Source organism: Lethenteron reissneri, chromosome 42, assembly GCF_015708825.2.
Source record: "Lethenteron reissneri isolate LAM-NWPU_2019-01 chromosome 42, ASM1570882v1, whole genome shotgun sequence".
Classification (NCBI taxonomy): domain Eukaryota; kingdom Metazoa; phylum Chordata; class Hyperoartia; order Petromyzontiformes; family Petromyzontidae; genus Lethenteron; species Lethenteron reissneri.
The window spans coordinates 12,766,788-12,793,204 of record NC_083820.1 but is presented as its reverse complement, the minus strand read 5'-3'; the positions used below and the strand labels follow the sequence as shown (position 1 = coordinate 12,793,204).

The window sequence follows — 26,417 nt, the reverse complement described above, 5'->3', positions numbered from 1 at the left end:
GGTGGGGGAGGGGCCAGGTGGAGGTGGGGGAGGCGGCGTGGCCGTCTCCGCGTGACCGGCAGCTCGGACGGGCTGCGTCATCGTCACGTCACCGCTATAAAGTCGAGCGTCGAGGGGGCGAGAGGAGACACGCGGAGCACAGACAGCGAGTGGCAGACAGAGACATCGAGACAGACAGAGAGACAGACAGAGAGAGAGAGACACCGAGACAGACAGACAGAGAGACAGACAGAGAGAGAGAGAGACAGAGACAGATAGAAAGAGACACCGAGGCAGAGACACCACGAGAGTGGAGATACCCGCAGAGTCACGATCGCCAACTGTACGCGACCTGGGACACACACTCGCACACACTTACTCACACACACACTCACTCACACACTCACACACGAGTCAAGAGTACAAATACGACGGTACGCACGAAGTGACGAGCACTGAAGTACACACACAGACCAACTCACAAGCATCAACAACATCAACAACAACAACGCGAGAGCGCACAGAGAGACGGAGAGAGACGCGGGACCCGTGGGATGGAGACCCCCGCAGCCCCGAGTCTCGTGGTGCTCAAATCCTACCACGTGCGCGACGCGCCCGACTCGGCCGCCGAAACCAGGTACCCCGCTGTGTCTCCACGTACCCTCCTGTGTCTCCACGTACCCTCCTGTGTCTCCACGTACCCTCTGTGTCTCCACGTACCCCCCTGTGTCTCCACGTACCCTCCTGTGTCTCCACGTACCCTCTGTGTCTCCACGTACCCCCCTGTGTCTCCACGTACCCTCTGTGTCTCCACGTACCCTCCTGTGTCTCCACGTACCCTCCTGTGTCTCCACGTACCCTCCTGTGTCTCCACGTACCCTCCTGTGTCTCCACGTACCCTCCTGTGTCTCCACGTACCCCCTGTGTCTCCACGTACCCTCCTGTGTCTCCACGTACCCCGCTGTGTCTCCACGTACCCTCCTGTGTCTCCACGTACCCCCTGTGTCTCCACGTACCCTCCTGTGTCTCCACGTACCCTCCTGTGTCTCCCTGTACCCTCCTGTGTCTCCACGTACCCTCCTGTGTCTCCACGTACCCTCCTGTGTCTCCACGTACCCCCCTGTGTCTCCACGTACCCTTCTGTGTCTCCCTGTACCCTCCTGTGTCTCCACGTACCCGCCTGTGTCTCCACGTACCCGCCTGTGTCTCCACGTACCCTCCTGTGTCTCCACGTACCCTCCTGTGTCTCCACGTACCCTCCTGTGTCTCCACGTACCCTCCTGTGTCTCCACGTACCCTCCTGTGTCTCCACGTACCCTCCTGTGTCTCCACGTACCCTCCTGTGTCTCCACGTACCCCGCTGTGTCTCCACGTACCCTCCTGTGTCTCCACGTACCCTCCTGTGTCTCCACGTACCCTCCTGTGTCTCCACGTACCCTCCTGTGTCTCCCTGTACCCTCCTGTGTCTCCACGTACCCTCCTTTGTCTCCACGTACCCTCCTGTGTCTCCACGTACCCTTCTGTGTCTCCCTGTACCCTCCTGTCTCCCTGTACCCTCCTGTGTCTCCACGTACCCGCCTGTGTCTCCACGTACCCGCCTGTGTCTCCACGTACCCGCCTGTGTCTCCACGTACCCTCCTGTGTCTCCACGTACCCTCCTGTGTCTCCACGTACCCCCTGTGTCTCCACGTACCCCGCTGTGTCTCCACGTACCCTCCTGTGTCTCCACGTACCCCCTGTGTCTCCACGTACCCTCCTGTGTCTCCCTGTACCCTCCTGTGTCTCCACGTACCCTTCTGTGTCTCCACGTACCCTTCTGTGTCTCCACGTACCCTCCTGTGTCTCCACGTACCCCCCTGTGTCTCCACGTACCCCCCTGTGTCTCCACGTACCCTTCTGTGTCTCCCTGTACCCTCCTGTGTCTCCACGTACCCGCCTGTGTCTCCACGTACCCGCCTGTGTCTCCACGTACCCGCCTGTGTCTCCACGTACCCGCCTGTGTCTCCACGTACCCTTCTGTGTCTCCCTGTCCCCTTCTGTGTCTCCACGTACCCCCCTGTGTCTCCACGTACCCGCCTGTGTCTCCCTGTCCCCTTCTGTGTCTCCACGTACCCTCCTGTGTCTCCACGTACCCTCCTGCCTCCCCCGCCCCCGTCCTCTACCGGTGTGTCCATTTGCGATATTCGTGTGTGGTGGGCGGTGGCTTTCCATGCAACTGCGCTCCCGTATTCGATTCTCGGCCACGGCTAAATCTCAGTGGCTGGTGATGTTTAAACCGGTGACTGGGGCCTGGCTTCCCCAGCCATCGCGAACCCGCACTGACCAGCGTGGTGAAGTATGACCCCCACCAACACACGGCGTGGAGAGGCGTTCACCTAGCACTAGGTTGACAAAGGTGGTGACGTGTTAATCGTTCCTCTGCTTGTGCGTTCATTTGTCGCTCCCCGTGTTCACCAACCCGTCTCGCCAGCCAACCCGATGTGCTCGCCTGCCAAGCGGTTGTTGGTGCTGAAGCCACCAGCCCGTGGGGTGCTCGCCATTGCCGGTCACGAAGATCTCAACTGTACAACATCGATACATTCGCAAGACGCCCGTGACAAGAGCCAAGGAGCTCGTTGGCCATTACTGCTGAAGAGAATCAAATCGACCTCTCATAACACCGCTCACTGCTAACTATATTCCCGTCACGGCGCAGCGTGAGCACCAACTCAGATGGTGCTGGGTGCGAATGTTTGAGCCTGTAGCTACGGCTTCAGGTGTTGTACACGATACACGCTTGCGGTGTAATTCAAATGGAGACGTGGCTGGGGTCCGGGTCTCACACCGGGACGGCTGAAACAACCAGCCACGTGTATTCCCGCACCCCCTGGGAGTCATTGTTTTCGTGTCATAACTGTGTTGATCAGAGCCATCCATAGGGTACGGCGAATTTAACTAAATTTTTTACAAGGTAAGGCCCACTGAGCTATATAGCGCTTTTCAGAAGATACCTGGTCACAAATAATAGCTCCACAAAGTGGCTTATAACGTAGAAATGAGTAGCAGCCAAATACTCTAAACGGGTGTTTCTAAATGTGGAGGGAAACCCCGGAAGGCCACGAGGAGAACACGCAGAAATATACAGCTACAGCAGCAGCAGCAGGCGTGGGGGTCAAGCCCACGACCTCCTGCACACCGGGCGAGGTCGTCAATATCTCGCTGGCGCGGCGCCACCTTTTAATTGGGGTGACTACCCCGGGCCCTGGGGTTTGGGGGGCCGCGCTTCGACGACTCCGTGTCAGATGTAACTCTTCCGCTGTCGTGTGAAGGCGTCGGTTGCGAGTGGCCTCGAGCCGTCCCTGGCAGTGGCGCAGGGGAGAGACGGTGACGAGCGGCGGCCAGTGAGTTCTTGTTGGAGACATCGGCACTGTTTTGCCCATAAATTGGACAAAAACATTACAACCACACCTGGACCGTGGCCCTCGTGTTCCTCGTGTTGTATGATTTGCCATCTTGGCTTGAGACGCGCACGAGGGATGCCCTGGGGATAAAAATCAACACTTTTGAAAGCCGCAGTTTTAATCGGTGATCTATTCCGAGACACTGAACGTTGTGACACCGGTGACGACGAGTTGAATTTCACCAAAGCCACTGCTGCTGAGAAGATCCACTTCCACAGGGCTGTGTGGTGGCTGGTGGGAGGTGGCGGGTATTTAAAACAAATGTATGTTGAGAGACAAACGTGGGAAGGAGGCGACTTGTCTGCTTATTTAGCTTCATCGACATAACTTGACGAATCGCGTCTGGTCATGAACGCGATTCACGTGGCATGTTCCGTGTAAAATAATTAAAAACTGACAGTAAGGGGGGAAGTGCTGGCCGGAAATAACCAAGAGCTCATCCACTTTCAACATCCTCATCATGCCCTCACCCCCACAGCACCCTACTTAAAAGGAGCATCATAAGTGAGCATTTTATAACTCCTAAATGCTCAATAATTTCCAGTAATCATTTGCGTGTGGTCAGGATAATATCAGGGAAGCCTTAATATGTCCTTGCGCCTCCATTACACTTTATTTGTCCTTGACAAACACTCCGACGTGATCAATAGCCCAGAACAAATATGCAGACACTTCGTGTTCTTTCTCGCACGTGTTCCTCAGTGCAAAAAGAGATGCGGTTTTTTTCACCTCCCATCGCCTACAAGGCTTTTTGGAAGTGCATTTCAGCAGCATTAATTCAATACTCTGGGTGGGTTTCGATATTCAGTGTCTGATCCGCAGTCAGGGTCGCTTGAACCAATGCTGGTGAAGTTCCAGATGTTATTGCCTATAGAGTTAGCTAACGGTTCAGGTAAGAATTGCATTGAGAGCAGTAGGCAGGGAGGCCAGTTGTGTGAAATGTTGATCTAATCATGTTCAGTTGATAACGGTTTCAGTTCAAGTTAGAACAGTTACAGTACTGCACACATTGTTTATGTGTGCCAGTGTGCACGGCGCCTGTGTGCATGCATGTGGCCTCAACGTGCACATAACCTGGCACAAGCGCCGTGCTGACGTCACCACCACTTAGTGGCGAATGGCGGTTGTTGTTGTACGTGTCAACACGTGTACATCGCCTTTGTGCGTGTGGTGGTACTGGCCACCACCCACCCCCGAAAGCGCCGTGCCGACCTTCATAGGTGCTCGCTAACAGCACTTTCCCCATCAGTGTGTTAAGGCTATACGGGGGATCTTTGTCTTTATACTGCTCGCTAACATCGGTGCTCGTTAACAGCACTTGCCCAATCAGTGTGTTAAGGCAGACCGCATTGTGTCCTTGCATTGCCGCCAGACACACGGTGGCTAAACTGGAACGCATCTCGAGAAGCTGCACAGAATTAGTGGACGTGTTTAATTTTAGGGAGGCGGTCACTCACAGGCAGCGAATAAAGCAGCAATGGAGTTCCATGTTGCAGTGACACCAGAGGACAGGTGGTAGCGAGCTTGCACCGCGCTTGTGAGCATAAGAATGGAAAGTGGGGAATTGTTCCACATGCCGGATGCCAACCGCGTGGTTGGCAATCCCTTTTGCGTTGCTCCTTTCATCAGTCCTCTCGTTCACGTGGATTGTACCCCTGCAAGAGTGGCCTGGGTCTCCAAAATTACCAAAAATATATAAAAAAACATTAAATTAAGCACAACAATTAAGCAAATATAAATCGGAGTGAAAACATCCACGTTACAGAAGAAATCGGAGACTGTTTACAAACAATGTCAACTCACCTTGTCCGGTCCGCCACCCCTCTCCTGGGTGGTGACCAGGGACGCGATGACTCCGGCCTCCCGGCGCTCCGCGTCGCCCGTGCGTCCCTCCTTCGACCGTTCGAGCTCCCAGGACTCGCTGGATGAGCTCTCGGAGCGAGACTTTTGGACCGAGGTCCACGACATCAAGGAGAGCCGGGGCAACGACGAGGCCCTCATCAAACCCGCGGACGGTGAGGCGGCCCGCTGCAGCGTGGGTACCACTGTGGCCGTGTCGGAGATGCCGAGGCGCAATTTCGTGTTGTCACAAACACAAAGATACCATAGAGGCTTCATGCACTTTAAGGGGAAGTTCTGTTAGCGAACACATAACATGCACCTGTAAACACAACTACAGCCGGCTAGGTGCAGCTTGAGGCCATTTGAAGTGTAAACCGCTCGCAGGTAGTTTGAGATGACTGGCAGATGCGCCACCAGTGCTCCCAGCTGGAGTTTGTGTAACAAAGCCGTGCGGCGTGCCAACCGCTGCACCACCACTCCCACACACCTTCTCACGTGAATGTGTGTGCCTCCCCCCTCTCTCCCTGCCCCTCGCGTGTGCGCGTCTCTCACAGAGGAGGAGCAGCAGGCGGACTGGTTGCACGAGACGGGCCTTTCTACGCTCGTCGTGCAGCAGCAGCAGCAGCAGGCGGGGGGGGCCGTGGCCGAGGGCCCTGGGGGCTGCGCCGACGATGGCGGCGCTGCCGCCGCCGCGGAAGAGGAGCGGGCGCTGGACGCCGAGGCGCTGCTCGCGACGCTCACGCGCACCCAGGCAGCCGCCGCCATCCGCCGCATCAACACGTACACGCAGACGATGCGGCGCAAGAACAAGCAGACGGTGCGCGACGTGCGCGACATCTTCGGCAGCAATGTGGTGAGCAGCGCGGCGTCGCCGCGGACAAACCGCAACCTTGCTGGTGGTGCCCGATCCCTCGCCAGCTCTTCAGATGTCCGGACAGTGTGGTGTCGCCAAACGAACTCCCAACAAGTATTTCGATGCGGTCGGAAAGACCGTCCATATACTTCGCTCGGCGAGAACGGGCGTTAAACGTGGTGAACGGACACAGGACCCGTGATGCCTACTTGGCATCGCGTCATTCGGGCCGGTGCTAGGGGAGTGCTGGCGTGGGCACTGCATCAACAAATGTCCCTTTGTCCTCCAAGTTTTCTCTCCTCCTCAGCGGTGAATCACTGTGATGGTGGCTTCTCCCACACCACAGCTCTGCTGGCCCCCCAATCCGAGAGGAGCTGGGGCCCGGCGTGATGTCACTCAACAGTTTACCTGGCACTACCCCTCGGGAACTCGTAAAGAATCTTCACTCACCTGGAACGACTCCTAAATCGACATCGCATCCTCCTCTCACAAATTCTGTCGATTTGTCACTTGGGAAAACGGCAAAGTAACGAGATTGAGCTTGATCGCCGATTACCGAGATGGTGTCACGGGGTGCAGCGCAGTGGCCGTGCTCTGTGCGGCTCGTGCACACGACGCTGCCTTGCTACTCGCGTGACGGAACGCTCGCCGAGAACGCTCGCCACGTGGTGGGGATTTGCCAAGCCACTCGTGAGCTCATCCTGTTGATGGCCTCTTACCTGCAGGTTGAGCCAAGTTAATAACGCAATTAGATGGGCTGGGAATTCCAGGGGCTGTAGGCTTGGGCTGTACGGCGATCAGGAAATGGCAGTACAGAAATGGCTTCTTGAATCCATTTGCGTGGAGCTTTAAACATTATAGTTCCTTGTTGACGTGGGCATTATCCAAGTTTGGGGCTTGACATAGTCGCGTTCACTCGGCCAACGTGCCCGTCGTACTTCCCTGGTCTAGGACTTTGCACAAATCGGTGCTGGTGGTCTCGTAACCGTCGGAACTTCTGGTTCGTGGCTTCTCAACCTGTCCATGTGACAACCCCACAAGGCTTTTTCTGGGCCTGGTCTCCACCAAACGAACGGTTCCCATCGCCTGAGGTGATTTGTTGGTTTGGAGCTTCCAGACGAACGCGCCACACGAGCCGCCTGCCATTCGCTCGCTCTCACCGCTCGCTCTCCCCGCTCGCTCTCACCGCTCGCTCGGCACCGCTTATCTCCTCAAGCCACGCACGCCGCTTCCTCTAATGGCGCAGTAAATTATCGTGGCTCGCAGCCCGGAGAGACGAGGTGCCGTCGTAAAAAAAAAAAAGACTGGGAGGAATAAATAATGTAAAATGCATAATAAACATCTCGCGGCCCCTTCCAGATGAAAGTAAATCATAAAATAAAAAAAACTTTACCAGGAGCCACACAAAGTAGGATTCTGCTTTGGGATATTTGCCCAAAGGTTTCGGGATAGGAATATTTGAAATGCACACACACCGTCATTAAAAATAAATTAAGTGGCTTTTAAGAATTTGAAGTGGGATTTTAAATTGGATAGGCCTCCAACTCGAATCGACCGCTGGCAATGGCAGGGGCCGTTTCCTGTTCACCGATAGGCAGCAGCAGCAGCAATGGTACTCGTGCGCTTACACAAAGTCCAATATGAAATCGAAGAACTAAGATCAAAAAGCCTTGTGTGCTTGGGCCACAATCTGAAGGTTTTCAAAGGTTGACTCAATGCATCGTCATCTTTTCCCGGAGTCGATCAAATTAGTACCACTTTGTGAAAACATAATTTGTGATTGTCACGTGGAAGCACTTGCGCTCGCTGTAGGAATGCAGAATTTCCACTGCAGGCTCGGGGCCCTTGAGTGGTAGAAATGAAAGCTTAAGAAGTGCAAGGGACGCAGGGGCGTGGAAGCCGTTGGTAGTTGGGGGAGCGACCTGTTGCACACCCTTCGATGCCCAGATCCCCGTCTCCCTTTGCTCCCCTTCCTTGCTCACTCGCCGTGATGACACCGCCCCCGAGTGGCGACAGTAACGAACTCCAGTCCCAGACTTGAGCCAACAGACACGAGTGTTGCCCCAAAATAAAACAGAAACTAAACTTTTTATTTTACCAGGTAAGGCCCACTGAGCTATATAGCTCCTTCAGAAGCAGCCTGCCTACAAAGGATAGCTCAATGAAGTAGTTTATCATGTGGAAATTTATAGCAGCCAAATACTCAGCGTGTGTTGATTTTAAATGTGTCACCCTCGGCGGCTCCTGGGTCTCGGTGCGATGTGGAGTTGGGTTCTCGCGAATCGTAGGCGACGCTGTCTTTTCTCTGTTGTCGGGCAGGACACGGACGGGATGGGAATGAGCTGCATGCAGCCCAGCTCGCAGGACGAGCTGTCGGACGACGGTGAGTGATCGCGCGTCCTGCGTTGTGCTCGCTCCGTCGTTCGCACGAGCCGGCAAGCGGCCGCGACGCTCTGCTCCGCCCGCCAGCTTCCCCGGGCACACGGAGATAATTTGGATCGGAGCTAACCCGTCACGTCGGCATTGGGTGTAAAGTTAACCAACCCATGAGGAGGAGGACGGACAGCTCGAGAAACTACGGAGTAAGAGAGTAGAACTCTATAATAACGGTTATAACTGCTGGCGTCGGTGGCGCTTCTGAAGAAATTTCGTAAATTGCAGGTAACGGCCGACGTGGTCCAACTTAATACAGCATCGGTGAATGCGTACGCAATGTTAAATCAAGCCGGTAAAAAGAAAAGTGTAGGAGCCGTTTGATGATTGTGGTTGTCTCGTACCAGACTCGGCGGCAGCAGCGGCGGCGCTGCAGAGGGAACGGTCACGCAACTCGGTGGTGTCGGAGACAGACATCATCTGTGACGTGCCCTACTCGGAGGAGGCATCGCAGGGGCGGCACAAACACCGGGGCGACGCCGCCGCTGCCACCACACCGAACGTGAGTCCACCACGAGTCTTCCCTGTGCCCGCCGTGTGTGGGGTTTGGAAGTCCAACGTTCCATGTTGTAGGTGTGAGCAACACAAATGTGGCGATGCGCATGTGCTTGATGACTTTGGAGCGGTTTCCTTGAGTTCCGTGACCAAGGGGAGAATGTTAGATTAAATCCTAAAAGTCATGTGTCGACTGTACAGCAGCTGCCGGATTTAGCAGAAGTTAGATAGCGCTGGCGACGTCTGGTGGTGGCATTTTTCATTCTGCCCACGATTTTAAAATTAAGGATCGCCAATTTGATTCCCGCTGAAACATTGCCGAACAGACCCCAAGTCTATAATACACATTTTTTGGGTTAGATCGCATGAATATAAATGTGTCGTTAAACCCGCCACCACCCGACACAGACAATTAGTAAGGTTTGTCACGTTAACAGAACGTGCCAATTCGTTACTAGTACAGCACACCGGTGTGTTGGAGAGTAAATCCGCAACATTCTTTGGGTCTTTCGGTAAAGCCAAGTATCTATCTATCTACGTGGCTTTACCAAAAAACCCAAAGAATATGAATTCCTGCAGTCACGAAAGCTTGAAGTCAAAATTTAAATCCACAACATTTACAATCCGAGTACGACGTTTCACCAGTAATTACAACTAGCATCAGGTGACAGCCAGATTTATGGAGAAATCCTCCTTTTTCGTTCCTGAAATACAGGGATAGATGTGATGGCGTCACTTGTGAGCGCCTCACGTGCGAAGACCCCAAGTGTCGCCACTGGGTTTGAGGTTTCTCGTGATGTACCGCACGTTGTAGCACCGTTGTCATGGATGTCGCACTGCCTCGCATCGCGACGTAGCCGCACTAAAATCCCTGAAGTGACGCGGCCACGCTGCTGGGCAGCGTGGGACCTGCAGCCAAGGTGTCGCCACAAGACGAGAGCAGCTACTACGATGGATGCAGTGGCGCGCACGACCACTCGCCGGGGCCTCGTGACGCCGCTCGCCATCTCCCCTTGCAGGCGGCGGCGGCGACGGCGCCGGCGGTGACGGCGGCGACGCTGCTGCAGCACCAGCTGGGCGTGACGCGCATCGGAGACCTGTCTCCCGAGGACATGCGCAAGGTGCACCGCGTGGCGCTTATCGAGCTCGCCGCCTTCTTCGATGCGCTGCACATCGACTTCACGCGCAACAGGCCCGTCAAAGTGCGCGCCAAAGGTGCTCACCCCACGCCCCCGTGCCCGGACGCCTCTCCGCTCACTTCCCTGTCACTCTCTTAACGCTCCGAATATGGCGGTGACAGTGAACACGAGAGTTGTTACCGGTGACGGCACGAAATATATCGGTAGAATACTGGTCGCCGCACATTGAGGAATGTCCAGAGCAGTAACCACTGTTGACGTTCACCCGAGAAATGAGGTGAGCTGCTCGAGCAGAGGTGTTGTGGTAATCGGCATACCGGACGTGCCGTAGAGGGGCGACGGTTAATTGCAACTTTCCGGCACTGCGGCTTTAAACAGCGGCACAAGTTTCTTGAATCTCCGCTCCTGCCACCTGTGCCAACCTCGCAGTGAGCATGGGCACAGCACCATGGGAGTCCACCGGGTCGCACGTGGTGGGGTTAACTGTGGAGGATGCCCATCTCTTCCAACCAAGGAGACCAGATACCCTCGAGTGGAGGCTGTTCCACCGGCAGTGGTCTCAATTTTAGGCCTTAAATTTACCTTTCAAACCACGGTCGTTTTTCTCTTGACATTCACCCGTTGATAGCCCCATGCTTGCCAGAGACACGATCTACAAGACTGACTGCTGTTATCCGTGCCAGGCTTCAAATGCAAGGCCTCAGGGACACGACATTTCTCTTGTTCCTGTTGTTCATCTCTCCGCTCGGCAACCGTGAAACTTATCCCAACGTCCCTTTTCCTGGAGGAGGCCTTCTGACCTCGCTCTGCGTCATTCGCTGCCATGCGGCGTCTGCGGGCTGGTATTTGGTGATTGCAATAAAACCAAAACGTCCCCCTTGGCGCCCGTGCCGATCGTTTGCGGTAACGGCGTCTGCATTGTCGGGGCCGCTTCCGCAACCCCCGCGCCGGTCTGCCAACCTCTCAAACCATCCTGGCGCCTGCCCTCAACGAAGCAATTTCACACACGGCGAGATGATGGAATTTTGCCTTTCTCGACCTGAAATGTCTCGGCTGCGACGTTACAGGCTCGCCCGAGTTGTTATTAAAGAGCCGTCGCTGCGATGCCGCGTGGCCTGGACCCCGCGGACGAGGTCGGAAGGAGCTGGGGTTTGGTGGCGTAGAACGTCAAAGCTGGCACACCGTTGCCCTGGTGCGCACTCTGCCCATCGCCTCTCTCCCGTTTCTCAACCGGTGGCAGATTCGCGGCTCTTTGGGGTTCCTTTGAGCACTCTGCTGGAGCAGGACCAGAAAATTTCGCCGGGTGTCAAAGTGCCGCTCTTTCTTCAAGAGGTGAGTGGCTCTCAGAAGTGGCTGGGAGTCTTGGAGAGGTCGGATCGCTGAGCCGGCACCGCTGGGTTCAAATCCAGGTTTTGCTGCCTGTGATTAAACAGAGTTCTCAAGTGTAGTATAGTAGTTGGTGGTCTCAGCCCAGTTACCAATGACTGCACCCGGAAAATCCCATCACAATAAAATGTGTTATTCATTTAATCTGACAATTCTATTTCGGTGATTCAAATCTTACGCGCAGTGTACGTTATTCTCATGTGCCGAGCGGGTGAAATTGCTGCCCTCTGCTGTGTGGACGAGAGAACACTTGAAGGCATCTTGAGGAGTAGTTCTACCAGGTACACTTCTGTGGCCCCCATTCTCTAAACAACGGCTTGTCATATGATACGACAGTGATATGACGATCTGAATTAAGATTTGGAGGAAAAATTGTGAGCGGTTTTATTCCGGAGCCTCTCATCGACTCATTACACCGAGCACGCACGTACGCACGTACGCACACACTCATGCGGCTCACCGCGGTCACCCCCACCGGCTCTCGTGTGTGTCCCCGTGCAGCTGTTGACGCACCTGGAGCAGACGGGGCTGGACACGGAGGGCATCTTCAGGATCCCCGGATCATCGTCGCGTATTAAGGTAGCGTGGCCCGCAGGCGACGGGCGTGGTGCACGTAGCATCGCCCCCATCGAGGAGCCCGATCCATCGTCAACCATCATCGTCATCCAACACCGCGACATCATATGCAGCTTCGCGGTCAGGATGCATCGTCCTTCGCATTGTCATTCTGCAGTGGTCATTGTTGTCATTTCACGATGATGATCATCGTATTCATTGTCATCGCCATCTCTGTCCACGATGTAGTATAATGATAGTAATATTCATCATCCATTCCTATCATTGCCATCATCATGGTCGTCGTAGTCATTAATCCGGTATTGTATCTGAGTGTTCAAGTTCCAACAATTATGGGTTTAAAAAGGGACATCTTAGACCTCGTCCAGAGGACAACGATCAGAGGGTGTTCAGGGATAACAAAATGTCTCTATAACATCAGAGAAGATGGTCTGAAACTGGGGATCGCACTGCCAGAAGCAGATCGGCCGTAGCCAGAGCCGATTGCCGTGGAAGTCGGCCCAGCACCGACTAATTGGAGTCCCTGAGCCACGTGGTCAAGTGAAAGTCGAGTGAAGTCTGAGCCAATCGAACTGAGGAGTTGCTATTTTTTCTATCTACGTGACTTTACCGAAAGAACAAGAGAGTATGGATTCCTGCAGTTACGAAAGCTTCAAATCAAGATGGTTGCTATGCTGCCCGGGTGAACGGCCCCTCGCGGCGATCGTTCAGCTGCGTCCGCTGCCTCGCCTTCCTCCCTTGCCTCCCCCCTCACCTCCCCCCTCACCTCCTCCCTCACCTTCTCGCTCGCCGCCGGTCGCTCCTGTTCCTCTCCCTATGCTCAGAGTCTGCGGCAGGAGCTGGAGGCCGGATTCTATGACGGCGCCGTCACCTGGGACGACGTGAGGCCACACGACGCAGCCAGCCTCCTCAAGCTCTTCATCCGCGAGCTGCCGGCGCCGCTGCTCACCGCCGAGTACCTCACCGCCTTCACCAGCGTGGAGAGTACGCGCGCACGCACCGACGGGCAGTTGTGCGCACAGACACAAGTGCGCTCGCGCGATTGCACACACGGGAGTACAATCGTGCACAGGCGCACAAACAAACTCGCACACGAACATGCAACAACCGCCATTCGCCACTAAGTAACGGTGATGTCACCACAGTGATTGTGCCAGGCTATGTGCACGTTGAGGCCACGTGAAGTGTCGAACGCCCGCCAGCAGGAGGTCATGGGGCAGACCCAGGTGCCATGGGTCGACTGACTGAGATGACTGGCCGATGCACCACCTGTGCCCCCTACTGTGCCGCCTTGCTGTGTTTTAGCCGCCAGGCGCTCTGCTCGTTGTTGTGAGCGTCGCTCCTCCGCCCTCCGTTGTTGTTGGACGACGACTGCCTCCAACTGCCCAGCAGCGTCTTTCACGAGCCTCCTGCACAGAGGCCGATCTTGACACCGCTGGTCCCAGTCATTGGCAAGTCCACTCAGCTCCACGTCCTCTTGTACCACATCACTCCATCTCTTCTCTAGCCCATGCCGTGCCCGTTTAGCCCCCTCTATCCGGCCGAACAAAATCTGTTTAGGCATGCGGTGGCTGGGCATGCGGGCTACATGACCCAGCCAACCGCAGCCTTGCCTGCCGGAGCTCACCGATGGAACTTTGTCCAGATCTTTCAGGGATTTGTGAGCTCCTCACACAATCCAGCCTGGTTAAACCCAGGATGGATCGTAGGCAGGCCAGCCTAAATATTTCTAACCGGCGAAGATGTTCCATTAGGGGGTTCCACATTTCGCAAGCGTAGAGAAGGGAGGGCATGACGGTGGCCGAGAAGACCTGAAGTTTAGTGTGGAGCGACAGACCAGATAGCTTTCTACACAGCGTTACGCAGCCAATAAAAAGATAATGCCGCTCGACTTATTCGAAGTGAGACCTCTACTGTTAAACCGAAGCCGGTCATGAGCACACTGCCCAAGTATGGGGGAAACTGCCCACTCTCCGCAACTGCCCCATCACCAATTGGGAGTTGTGAGGTGGAGTGTCTGATGGTACAACATACCCAAGGTGCTTAATTTTGGTGGGGCTGATGGTAAGGCCCCACCTCTTAGTGGCACGCTCCAGGTTCAGCAGCAGCGCCTCTAACTCCTCCTCTGAGTGAGCAGCAGTCACCAGATCATCGGAATACATAACATGGTTGACCAATGGGGAGCCATCCCTTGACCGCACCGGGCATCGATCAGCTTCCCATTGTATTTGTACCAGATGGATATTCCTCCGGTACAGCCATCGAGGGCTTCACGAACTACGTGGTTGAAATAGATGTTAAATAATGTGGGAGCCAGAGGACATCCTTGTCGCACCCTAAGGTGAACAGGGATTGGCTTCGACTCCCGGCCCCGTAGTTTTACCCGCTCACCATCATGAAGGTCCTTAATGTTTGAATAGAGAGTCAGGGACTCCGAAAGCACGAAGAACAACCCAGAGCTCAGGCCTACTCATGGTATCATAGGCCTTGACCAGGTCAATAAAGCAGAGATGTAGGTCTTGTTAGAATTCCCTACACTTCTGCTGTAGCAGACAGACATAAAATATGGCATTTATGCAGGACTGCCCTTTCCTGAAACCGCATTGGGGCTTCGCGAGCCTCTCCTCAGCGTTCCTGGCAAGGCGATGTTGAACAATCCTTGTCAGGATTTTTCCTGGCACACTGAGGGTTGAGATGCGCCTGTAGTTGTTAGTCTGTGCGGTCCCCCTTATTAAAAAGGGGGACCACCAGAGCATCCTTCCAATCCTGCGGAACCCGTCCAGTGGTCCAGACTGTTTTTATGATGTCATGTAGGGCAGTCTGTGCACAAACGCCACCCTCCCTCAACATTAAGCTGGGGAGATCATCTCTACCCGGTGCTTTTCCTGGTTTCAGACTCTGGAATCGCCTTCAGTAATTCCTCAGCAGATGGCAATTCAGCCAGCCACTCACAGGCGGTGACTACTTCTTATAATATTTGAGGCACCGCATCCTCAGCAGGGTCATCCCCAATTTGCCCCATGATGTTTTTCAAGACCTCACAGAAATGCTGAGCATATCAGCACACATGCACACACACACACACGGAGAAATTCTCATTCATTGTTCGTGCTCCAGACGTTGTGTGTCGTTGCTGTGGGGCAGTCGTAATTTTGGAGGGGTTCTCTTTCCCCCGCGTCTCGTCAGGCTACAAGCGGGCTGACTCCATCACTCGCCGAGCGAGATGATTTGGCACGTAATCTTACATTACTGTTATTACAGCAATGTGTTACAGTTTATTGTCTCTTACTCTAAAGCAGAGACATTAATAAAAATATTGAAATCGAGATAGGAAATCAACTGCTGCATAAAAAAGTTAAATCGGCATCTCGACCGACAGCTCTTTTTGAGGAATGTGCATCTTTTATAGCCGGCCTCTTGGGAAGTCTCCACGTGGGGTGTGGGTTTTGGTTGAACGGGGCCCAGGAAAGGGCCATGCCCTCGCACCGCGGCGCCGATCGTCAGTGCCGCACTTCGGCTCCTCGTCCAATAACCGCGGCGGGTCTTTTTTCTTCTTACTTTTTTATCCCCTTCATTTTACAGAAATTGAAATTCGAAAGCAAAGAATCCGAGCTCTCAACCTGCTCATCATCCTGCTGCCCGCAGCAAACCGAGACGTGCTCAAGGTGAGCGTTTTGCCATCCGTCACGGCCGACGGCCGCTCTCCCGCGGTCTGCATTGCGGTCCTGGCCGAGGGCCCGATCGGTCGGGTGAAGCCTTCGCTACCGATCGCGCCGCCGGTGCCGTGCGACCAACGATCCGTCGCACCTCTCGCGGAGCGGGGCAACGCTTCGTGTTGGGAAATGGCGCTCGTGAACGGATATCGCAGAGCTCCCCCGAGTTCCCTTCAAGTGATCTCGGGTTCAGTCGCCGGGGGGCAGCACTCTCCAATTCGCCGTGCCACTGAGAGCAATGCATGCCCCCCTCCCTATGACACCGGCAACCGAGCAGCGTTTGACTGGTCACACCTGCTGAGGACAGTCATAGAAGTCAAAACCAGTCAAGTTTGCTGCTAAAACACAATGGTTCAAGGGCACATTTTAAAGTTAGTCAAGTCAAGTTTTTTTTTTTTTTTAACCGGTGAGAACTCGAGACACCAAGACAGTAATTTGCAAGAGTGATCTGGGTAATGGACGCAAGTGGATTTTTAAATCGACATGACAATTGGAATCGACAGATCTGAAATCGCTGAAACCCTCAAAAGCACTAAGATACCAGTCGGCAACATCAGTAAGGATGAGCGTTTTGAGTTATATAAATTAATAAAGAGGGATGATATTGTCATCCTCTCAGCCGACAAGGGTAATGCCACGGTCATCATGGACAAACACGTACAATAACAAAATTCTGGACCTACTTAATGATGGTAGCTACACAAACATTAAAAGAGATCCCACCAACAGCCTCGTTACAAAAACTAACAGTATCATCACTGATTCAGCTTCATTAATTGAACAGACCAAACGGTTCTCCTTAAAACCTTCTGCTGCTAGACCACCCAGATTATATGGCTTGCCAACAATCCATGAAGAAGGCACACCCCTTCGTCCCATCGTCTCCACCATTGGCTCACCCAGCTACAAATTGGCCCGATATCTGTCTGAGAACTTGCAGCCATTCACTGATAAGACCACCTCAGCTGTACTTAACTCAGCTCACCTGGTATCGTCAATTAAAGATATCTCACTGTCCCCAGGTTATTTTTGCTCCGTAGTTTCGATTTAGTTTCTTTGTTCACCAAAGTTCCTGTGCCCGAAACCATTGCAATAATTAAATATTTGTTCCAACAAGGACTGAATGCTGATGTACTCGCCATGGTGAGACACTGCCTCACCAATACACACGTCACCTGGAATGGAACATTCGACAAACAAACTGAAGGCACCCCAATGGGTTCTCCCTTATCTCCGGATGTAGCCAAGATTTTCATGGAAAAATTTGAGATGGACGCCATCCAGGCATCCACTCTACGCCCGTCCTTGTGTAAGAGGCACGTGGATGACACGTTTGTCATCTGGCCACATGGCCGACCGACTCTGAACCAATTCCTCAACCACATACACCCAGCCATCAAATTCACCATGGAGGTAGAAAAGGATGGCATGCTACCTTTCTTGGATGTCCTAATCAAAAAGAGACGTGATGGTTCAATGAGCCATTCTATCTACAGGAAAGTAACCCATACTGATGCCTACCTAAATCCCGATTCCCACCACCACCCATCCCAGAAGAATTCCCTCATCAAAACGCTGCACCATAGAGCTCAATGTATCTCCGACCATGAAGACCTAACCAGTGAACTCAAACACATACACCAAGCTCTCAAGGCGAATGGATACTCTGACTACACAATCCGCAAAGCCATCACTCCAACCGTGAGGAGGGAGCCATCTGAGGATCCAATCAAAACCATCACCTTGCCATAACATAGCAGGGGTAACCAAAAATATTTCCAAAATCATGAACAAACACAAGATCCAGGTCCAATTTAACACAGTACATAAAATTCGTGATCTGATCCCATCTGTGAAGGATGTCTTCCCTGACATGCAATATCCCGGCGTCTCCAAACTAAGCTGTGTCTGCGGCAGTAGTTACATTGGGGAAACTAAGCGACATGTCTCGGACCGTGTCCGTGGGCAGATTGGAAACACAGTAGGACCAATACTTCTGCCGTGGCTGATCATTATTTTAATGCGGCTGGCTCACACGAATTTCATTTCTCTAAGACGATGGTACTTTGCAAGCCCACTGGCTATCAACAAAGATTTGTTCATTAAGCCATCCAAATTTACAGGCACAGACACAATTTCAACCGAGAGGATGGTTGTAAGCTCAGCAATCATTGGAAAGATGTCATCAACCACTTTGGGTCATGACTTGATTTGTGTTTTCTTGTCAACATCCACCGTTAGCAGTGTGGGTGTGTGGAGCGAGGTGCAATGCTTTGATTGGTGTAGACCTACTGCCTGTGTCGGGGCTTTCTCCTACATTAACATTAGCTGCCCCGCCCATCTCTAAACCTTCAGAGGCTAACCTCCCTATTCCTGATGACGACCGCTTGTGTTGCGGTCAAAACGTCGTAATATTTTTAGATCACTTTATTTTAGATTTTTTTTTCTATCTACCGAAAGAACCATAGAATATCAACTACTTTCTTGTGGTCGAATACTCGGGCCCTTTAAGACTCTGCTGGCGCCCCCATATCCTGCCTCCCGAAGGTAGGAAACCCCCTACAAGCCACGCCCAGAATAACGCAGCTGATTATGCCAAACGACGCCCATTACCTTCCATCCAGCAGCACACGTGAGAACATTCGAGACATTTTTCGTTGAGTATTCAAAATCGATAATCGGCAAAGCAAGATTACAATCTGGCAGGGTGGCTCAGCGGTAGAGGTGAGCGGCTCGCAATTGGCAGGTCGAGATTCAAATCCTGGATTGGGGGGGGGGGGGTTTGACTCGGCCCATGATCCATCTGGGGTCGATAAAATGGATACCACTTTTTGGGACGATCAACAGTGGTTGTTTTATCGAGACACTTTTATATTGGAATGTGGAATTCCAATCACTGCCTAAACGGGAGAATTGATTGCAATCAAACTAATGGGAGGCTGCTGCCACCGCCTGTCCTGCAGGCCATCCTGGAGCTGCTGCTGAAGGTGTCCGAGGCGAGCACGGCGACGCGCATGGACCTGTGGAACGTGTCTCTCATCATGGCGCCCAACCTCTTCATGTCGTCGGGCAGCGCGCTGCTGCAGCCGCTCAACCGCCAGTTCGCAGCGGCGTACGCGGGGCTCGTGCGCATGCTCGTCAAGGATCAGCGCAAGCTCTGGATCGTAAGCACCCTCGTTGACACGCTCGCCGCGGGGATCGGTGCCGCCGCGTGCGTGGACCTTAACGCACCGGCGCGTGGTACGCTCGTGCATTTTCGGCTGCCTTTACCTCCCCGTTGCTGATGTTTGTAACCATTGCACTACGTACCAATTTAAGGTTGAGTCGAACTTGGAAAGGAACCGCAATTTTTAAAACATTCGCCACCTTTGGGCTACGAATTGCGGCGCGTCGTGGGAAGGAGAATATCTTACGTTGTCAGAAAAGCAGAGAGCTGCGTGTGGATTCATCGTAGTATTGAATCCTTCTCTTTACGGGCGCTCAACCGGCAAAACACGGGAGCTTTAATGTTCTTCGAAGGCAGATTTTCAACGACAGCAGCTATCTCCTCAACAAGTGAGCCTGACACTGTTGATGAGACGCTGTATATCAAAACCAGTCCAGAGTTTGCTTTCTTGAAACAATGCTGCCGAGGTGGTGCGCTGCCGGGGTTTATTTTTTTACAGGCGACATGGATACATGAAGGGGACTCTACTTATTAATATTGTTCGTCAGTAAGAAGAAAACGAGGACAGATGGCAGCCCTAGTCGTCGCCACCCGCTCGTGTGCCGCGCCGCCCTTAATGAGCGCGAGCCTCGCTCGTCCCCGCACGCACGGCGAACCAGCTATGTCGTGCGCTCGCAGATTCCGCCGTTCCTGCTGAGGCAAGTGCGGGAGCTCAACGATGCCAACAAGCGGCAGCCTCAGAAGGAGCGCGGCGTGAGGAGATTCCTGCGCATCGCCCGCATCGACAAGGACAAGAAGCCGGAGAGGCGCGAGGTGAGGCCATTAAAAATAACGAACCCATCGCTTCCCGCGGCACGCCACCCGGCACCTCCCCCCCCCCCGCCCGTTGTATCTGCCCCCCCTCCCATTCGCGCTGTTTGATGGCAGGGTAACTGTTGTTGTTTTGTGTGGAGCAGGCCGGCTGTGGAACGTTGCGTGTGTACAAAGTATTTTAAAATGACGAGGGAACTGTGTGCTGACTTTTGAAACGTGACCATGAAAGCAGAGTTGCTCTCCAAACGCGTTTTTAGAAAATTGCCTTGACCAATGCGTCTTGCTCCCAATGGTTTGAGACAAAACAGCGACTCCCGTTTCCAAATAAGTAAACGGACTTCCTCAGCACGCACAGCTGCCTGCTGGCTCTGGGCCGCAGCTAATCGCACAGCGCGTGTGGGCTTCTGATGGTGTATGGGTGTGCGTTGTTGTGGTGTCGTGTACGCTCGCTCTGCACTGATGTATGTGCATCAGCCTGGGCGTGCTACACTGTGTTGCTACGTGTACATGTGTGTGTTTTGCGCATTTTCCTATGTCTGCTATGCACATGCAATGCATATTATACTGTGTGCGCTTGGTGTGCTTTGCACACTGAGAGTGAGCATGCTGAGTGTGTGTGCGCTATGTGCATGCATAAATGCTATATGTGTGTGCTATACTGTGCGCATGCTTTGAGTGTCCGTTCACACTGGCTGCTATACACACACACCGTGTATGCTGTGTGAGTACGGTGTTCAAGCTAAGTGTATTTTGTTGAACCAGGTAGGAACTAAAGGGACCAGGATTAAGCAAATGTAAATCAGAGAAAAAACACAATTTCACGTGCATGCTGCATGCACTATATGCTATGTGCATGCAGTGATGTGTGTGTGTACATGTGGGTACACACACCGGTTAGCACGCTGTGCTTAGGAACCCAGCGACCCGAGTTCGATTCCCGCTCGCGGCCAACATTGGTGACGAATATCTGACCGGTTCTGGGGCTCCCCTCGGGCATAAACATCGCCAATTGGGAGACAAAGGCGGCCGGGTGTGGTGCTGGCCACCCACCCCCTCGTCTGCCGCGCCGGCCTTCACAGTTGCTGCTCGCTAACAGCACTCGCCTCGACGGTGCGCTAAGGCTACGGGGTTGGGGGGGGGGGTCTTTGTCTGTGTGCGTGCAGGTGGAGCCGCTGTCGTACACGATTCGCGTGGCGGCGCCGCCACTCCTCTCCAAGCTGCCCATGGCCGTGCAGCTCGACGAGGGCGTGCGAGCCGGGGACCTCGTCGCGCGCTTCTTCGCCGACAGGTGCGGCGACGCCTCCGCCTCGCCTGCCCATGGGGGGCGGGGAGGGGAGGAGAGGCCCATGGGAGTCGGGGGTGCAGGGAGGTGCCATTGTTCGTTAGCGTCTCCTCGCCTCGGTTGCTGTTTGGTCTTCTCCCAAATTATACTACGATTTTATTATGATGCTAATATTGGTACCCGTTCCTGTCAACTTGGCTCGTCAATTTGTCCTCCTGAGAGCGGACTTTGGAGGTTGCATGTCGCATGTGCAAAACCTGTGGGGTCTAGCAGAAGGAAGGTAGTGATGAACTTTTGACCTTGAGTGACCGTGGGACATTAATTTCGCTTGCCGAGTGCCAGTCCTGCTTTGGCTGCTGCCTCACCGCTTGTGGCTCCGCTGTGGTGGCGTGGTGCCGAGGTGCCGTGGTGCGGTGATGTAAGAGATGCCAACTGTGTTTTGCCCACAGCGAGGGGGGAAAAATCGTGGAGCACCAGGAATATTGTCTGCACGAGATGGGCGGCAACATCGGTGAGCCTCTTCCAAAACGGTCCATCCAACAAATGGGCAGCTTTCTCATATCGTGATAAGAGTAGGCCAAACACCATGTCGCGAGGACTGTCCTGCTCCCTCGAGTGGACCATCCTTCCAGTAGCAGTGTCACGACCAAGCAATTGCAGAAGGCTTTCTCTGGTGAAGGACGATCGGTTGCAAAGACAATACCTACATTTTCAAGGTGTCTTTGTTTGCATGTTTTACCACAGGCGCGTGCGGTTAATGCAGATTTGATGCCTCGCAAAAGGTTTCTATTTGGTGTTTGAATAACACCTTGAAAGGGTAAAGCCTATACTTGTCAATTTGATACCACCAACAAGGGTCCCATGAACCTTTAAAGGACTTTCACTGACCCTCTAGTAATATCATTGCAGTTTCTGTATTGAAAGTGATGGAAGTCACCCCATCGTGGCATCACCGGGGTGCTCCTGCGAGTCGCTTTAAGTGTCCTCTTCTCATGAAGGAAGATTTAAACTCATGGCCGACGGTGAGGGATGTGTAGCAGAGCTGTGTAGCTACAAGATGAGAGCCATCTGTTTTGTGGTGGGAGTGAAATGTTGATGTGGAGGGGCTTGAGGGCGACGTGTTTGAAAGTCATCGTGTTTTACGACAGTCCCTTTAAGCACGAGTTATTGCGCTCGGAATGTCATTTTTCACGGTGTTCATTTCAAATAAACAATCTTAATTTAAATGTAAATTACCGCCTTTCAGAGGCATGATGGGAAACGGTGACTCCACCATGGTGTATGTCCCCGGTGAGGCACGCAGACACGCGCCAAACTCTCTTACCCCTCTCCCCGCCGCGTCTCCCCGTACCCCATCCCTTATCTCCCGTGTCCCCCCTGCCCTACAGGAGACCGCTGCTTGGACTCGGAGACCCACATGAGGGCCCTGTACGAGGCCAACCCGCACGCCGACTGGGTCATCAAGCCCAAGGCGAGCGCGTAACGCCGACCTCTGGACCCTCACGAATCGGGGACCCCTTTGCCACGGGAGGGGGCGGAGGGCACAGCACCACCTCCAGGAGCCTCCTTTCCCCTCGCCACAGACGCACCCTGACCCAGGAAGCCGACCGCAACGCTCGTCTCCGTAGCGGCGCCACGACAACAGTTTACACTTTCCATACAATTCAATTGGATCTCGTCACATCTCAAGACTCTGTACAAACATGAAGAAGAAAATAAACTGCGTTAGAATTGAAGGGGGGGCGTGGTGGTTCCGGCCAGGGAAACGGGAGAGGGGGGAGAGAGAGAAACTCCGTGGTACGGCCTCGACCGGGCAACCGGTGCCGAGCATCAACACCGACGGGCTCCCGGGGATCCTCTGGGAGACGGCTTCTCTTCACCAGCAAGTACCGTCAGGGAGCACGGCACTGCTTGTTTCGCTGCTGCTGCTGCCTGACCTGCATTGTGGTTTTGGGGTGGGGGGGGCGGTGGCTGTGTCTGCGGCTGGAGGCGCCACGCGAGAATCCAGCAGCAGGTGGCAGTCTCCGCACGCCGCGGGGACGGAGCCGCACCTTCCCGACGATCCCCGTTAGCGGCGAATCCCTAGTTTTGAATTGCCTCGTCGCTTTATCGCCGTGGAGTTTAGAATTTCGTCGTTTTTTTTACTTTTTGTGGCCATTGTCAAACGTGGCCGACGTGCGCGTGCGTCGGAGCAGACCGCGCTGACGCGTGTGGGCGGCGAGGCTGGCGGCAATCGAGCGCTTCGCTCCTCCCGCGGCGCCGGCGGTCTGCGTCGCGGCGGCGTTGTGACGTCCGTGATTTGGCAGCTGTTTTCGTTTCTCAAGTTTAACAGCTGCCTCGACGTTTCATTAAAATACTTTCTTGCTGCATCGCTTGCAGGAAATCCCTGTACAGTTGCACGGAGATGCCTTCGCCTTTATTGCTTTTCCAGCCTCGTTCAGGGGAAACAAAGGGAATGAATTCATCTCCATATATTGAAATGGCCATTACTGTTTGTATAAAGTCATTGTCAGTGGGATTTGTAATTTTCCCGTCGACACACAGGGATGCGTGCTCCGTCTGTACGATAGCCATTCCATTACACACGGACAGAGGAATCGAGATGCTTTTCTTCTGAGCTGCATGTACTTGTTAAATAGCTATAAGCGGGACATTGTTAAATAGCAAAAATGGGGACATTTTGCAATGCATTTTGTAAAAACTGTCTATCGCCGTTTCTGTCAGGCAGTTTTGCTGCACGTTTGTATGTTTTACAAATCGCAGTGCGTGTGTCCGTACAACGCGGCATCCACGCGACGTGTTCAGAGCCCACGATTATTTGACAATGTCCATCGTAATCGCACACGCCGATTGTTTAGCCAATTATCCGATCGCGAGAAAAAAAACCCCACGCCACCATGCACCCCAAACGGTCCGAGCGGACGCAGGGACGATGTTACGAATCTTGTGTTGGTATGGAGCGGAGTCCTGGGTCCCGTCCAGGACCAAGTCGCTCGGGGCGGGTCACGGTCGTCACGCTGGGGGGTCACGGGGTCACTCTGCGGGGTCACGGGGTCACGCTGCGGGGTCACGGGGCCACGCTGTGCCTGACCCGCACCCCGACGGCATGCCGTCAAACCGACTCGGTTCCGGTCCGCCTGGCGGTATCTGGCTACCCGTGGGTACCCATGAGCACCCACGGGTACCCACGGGTAGCCAATCCAATGCAGGACTGCTTGTCCAGTCACTCCTCGGTATGGATAGATGTCTTTTTTGGGCCCAAAGCAGATGTTGAACTTGTCAATACTAAGCAAGAAAGTAAATCATGAGTGGTACATTTTTCTATGTGGCCAATACAAGTACATTATGCCTGGAGTCAAAATACTATATTATTTTAACCCGCTAGTTCAGACCCTGTGGCCCAAATTATATGGGGTAAGTTCCGCACCTGGCACCTCACCCAGGTGTGGTTGTGGCTGTGCCTGCCGGTCCCATGCCACCTGCCTGATTTATCAACCTGGAAAATATTGGGTGAAAAATGCTCCAATTGCATCTATTTGCCTAAAATTGATGCTGCTGGAGCTTTGCTTTCTTAGGTGGCTCCAATGTCTGCGAAAGCCATGGAATAAAGTTAAGAGTGGTGAAGCGGTGAGCGGCGCAGTCCCGACGAGTTGCGTGTTGTTTACGTGGCGAGCTGCGGGTTGTGTTTAGGACATCCGGTTGCTGCTGCCAGGGTGAATGTGGAAGGTGCTGCGTTAGGCAGGGTGCAGCCCTGCAATTGCTTGTTCACAGCACTGTTGGCGGACGTCACGTTCATTTTGTTAACCCAGTTGAGAAGAGGAAGGGCCTCCGCTTGAGGGAGCTGTTGAGAAGCCCCTCTACTGGGCACTGCATTCATGGAGATCAAAGCGCTCTTGGGAAGAGAGCGGCCGCAAAGGGTCTTCTCTGCTGGCAAGCCAACCGATGCAGCTCGGATGCTCGCATCCCTCGCTCGTGGAGGGTGCGAGATGGCTCGGCGTTTATAATGGCTGTGTCGGAGCATTGGGGCGACACCGCTGACACCCTGCGTTCGAATCGGGGTTCAGCCGCCCATAATTAAACTGGGTTCTCGGGAGTCGTGGATGATGGTGTTAAAATAATAATCGTGGTTCTAAATTGATGTGGAATACTCCAGCTGTGAGGGTTCCATCAGCTTGTGAGCGATGAGACACCAAAGAGCTTAGGGATGAGAGATAATGGAAGGGACCTCACAAATTGCTGTGGCATCACCTTCCGACAGGGCGACGTTACGTTGCTCTGCGAGAGCTCCGAATGGACATTTATTCATCTCCATGACACCGGTAGCACAGGTAATATATTATTTCTTCAACATCTAAATGCCTCTTATCAGCGCTCAACCCTTCGAGTCCCATAATCACCCACTCCTCAAAGCCAGTGTCGCGAGGGGGGCGCCGTGCTAATCTGTTGTCAGTCCTCGGCCAGTGGAGGAAGTTCCACATTCCTGTGATGGGGGCAGTCACTCTACAAGACACCTCCAGCCCACCTCTCAGATTCTTGTTCCTGGACATAAGTTTCGGTGTAACTTATTACTGATGGCAACAAACTCGCAAATTTGTCAATTTTTCAAGTTGCTTTTTTTTCACACTACGGTGGCTTTAGTTGCTCGCGTTGTTTTTCTCGTGTCATGTCATTGCTGTCAATAAAACGGTTCCTTCGCTGTACGCGGCGTGCGATGAGTTTACGCAAGCGGCGCGAGACATGCGGCAAGGGCCGCAGGAGCTGGGCCCTGGCGTTCACACGAGGGGTGTGAAGTGGAAGGAACCGCACATTGACAAAGCGGTGGAAGAGATTTATTTCTCAATGTTTTGGGTAAAAGTTCACCTGGAAGTGGTTTATTTACTTGAAACGTTCTGTGAGCCGTTCACGGCCCTCCTATCGGCTCGCCATGTAAAACCGGCTGAATACACTGCAGTGCCATTGGGAGATGCGTCTACGCCCAGTCTCTATACCTGGGGCCAAACCCCACACAGAGCAATATCAACACTGAAGGTATGACCGTCGGTAAGGGCATTTGGGATGTGCACAGACGGAGAGACATGAACACAGATGCAGACAGATGTGGAGGGAGGGAGAGACATGTACGAGTCCTCCCTACCCCGACACGCCGATTCAATCCCTGCACCGAATTGCCGAGGAGTGACCCGTCGGTGCGAAGAGAGGGCATTGGTGGCTGGAGATGAGAGGAGGATGAAGTGAGGTGGAGGTAATGGGAGAGGGGGCCGTTGGCAGCAGTGAAGCGAGGACTGCGCTATGGATGCAAA

General features: G+C 53.6%; 1 protein-coding gene across 2 annotated transcripts; it reads left to right on the top strand.

Moving 5' to 3' along the window:
• Positions 1-25,817, top strand: LOC133352934 (rho GTPase-activating protein 18-like). 2 transcript variants are annotated; one of them, XM_061568937.1, is made up of 15 exons: positions 1-616; positions 5,262-5,434; positions 5,816-6,114; positions 8,434-8,497; positions 8,895-9,049; positions 10,062-10,257; positions 11,422-11,513; positions 12,069-12,146; positions 12,968-13,127; positions 15,726-15,808; positions 18,820-19,020; positions 19,701-19,835; positions 20,999-21,123; positions 21,567-21,628; positions 22,506-25,817. In XM_061568937.1, exons 1-15 carry the CDS (start codon positions 534-536, stop codon positions 22,598-22,600), a joined length of 2,001 nt encoding a protein of 666 aa, XP_061424921.1. In that variant the 5' UTR covers positions 1-533; the 3' UTR covers positions 22,601-25,817. The 2 variants fall into 2 exon arrangements, with proteins under 2 accessions (XP_061424921.1, XP_061424922.1); XM_061568938.1 differs by having other exon boundaries at positions 2,450-5,434.
• The last annotated feature ends 600 nt before the right edge of the window (positions 25,818-26,417 follow it).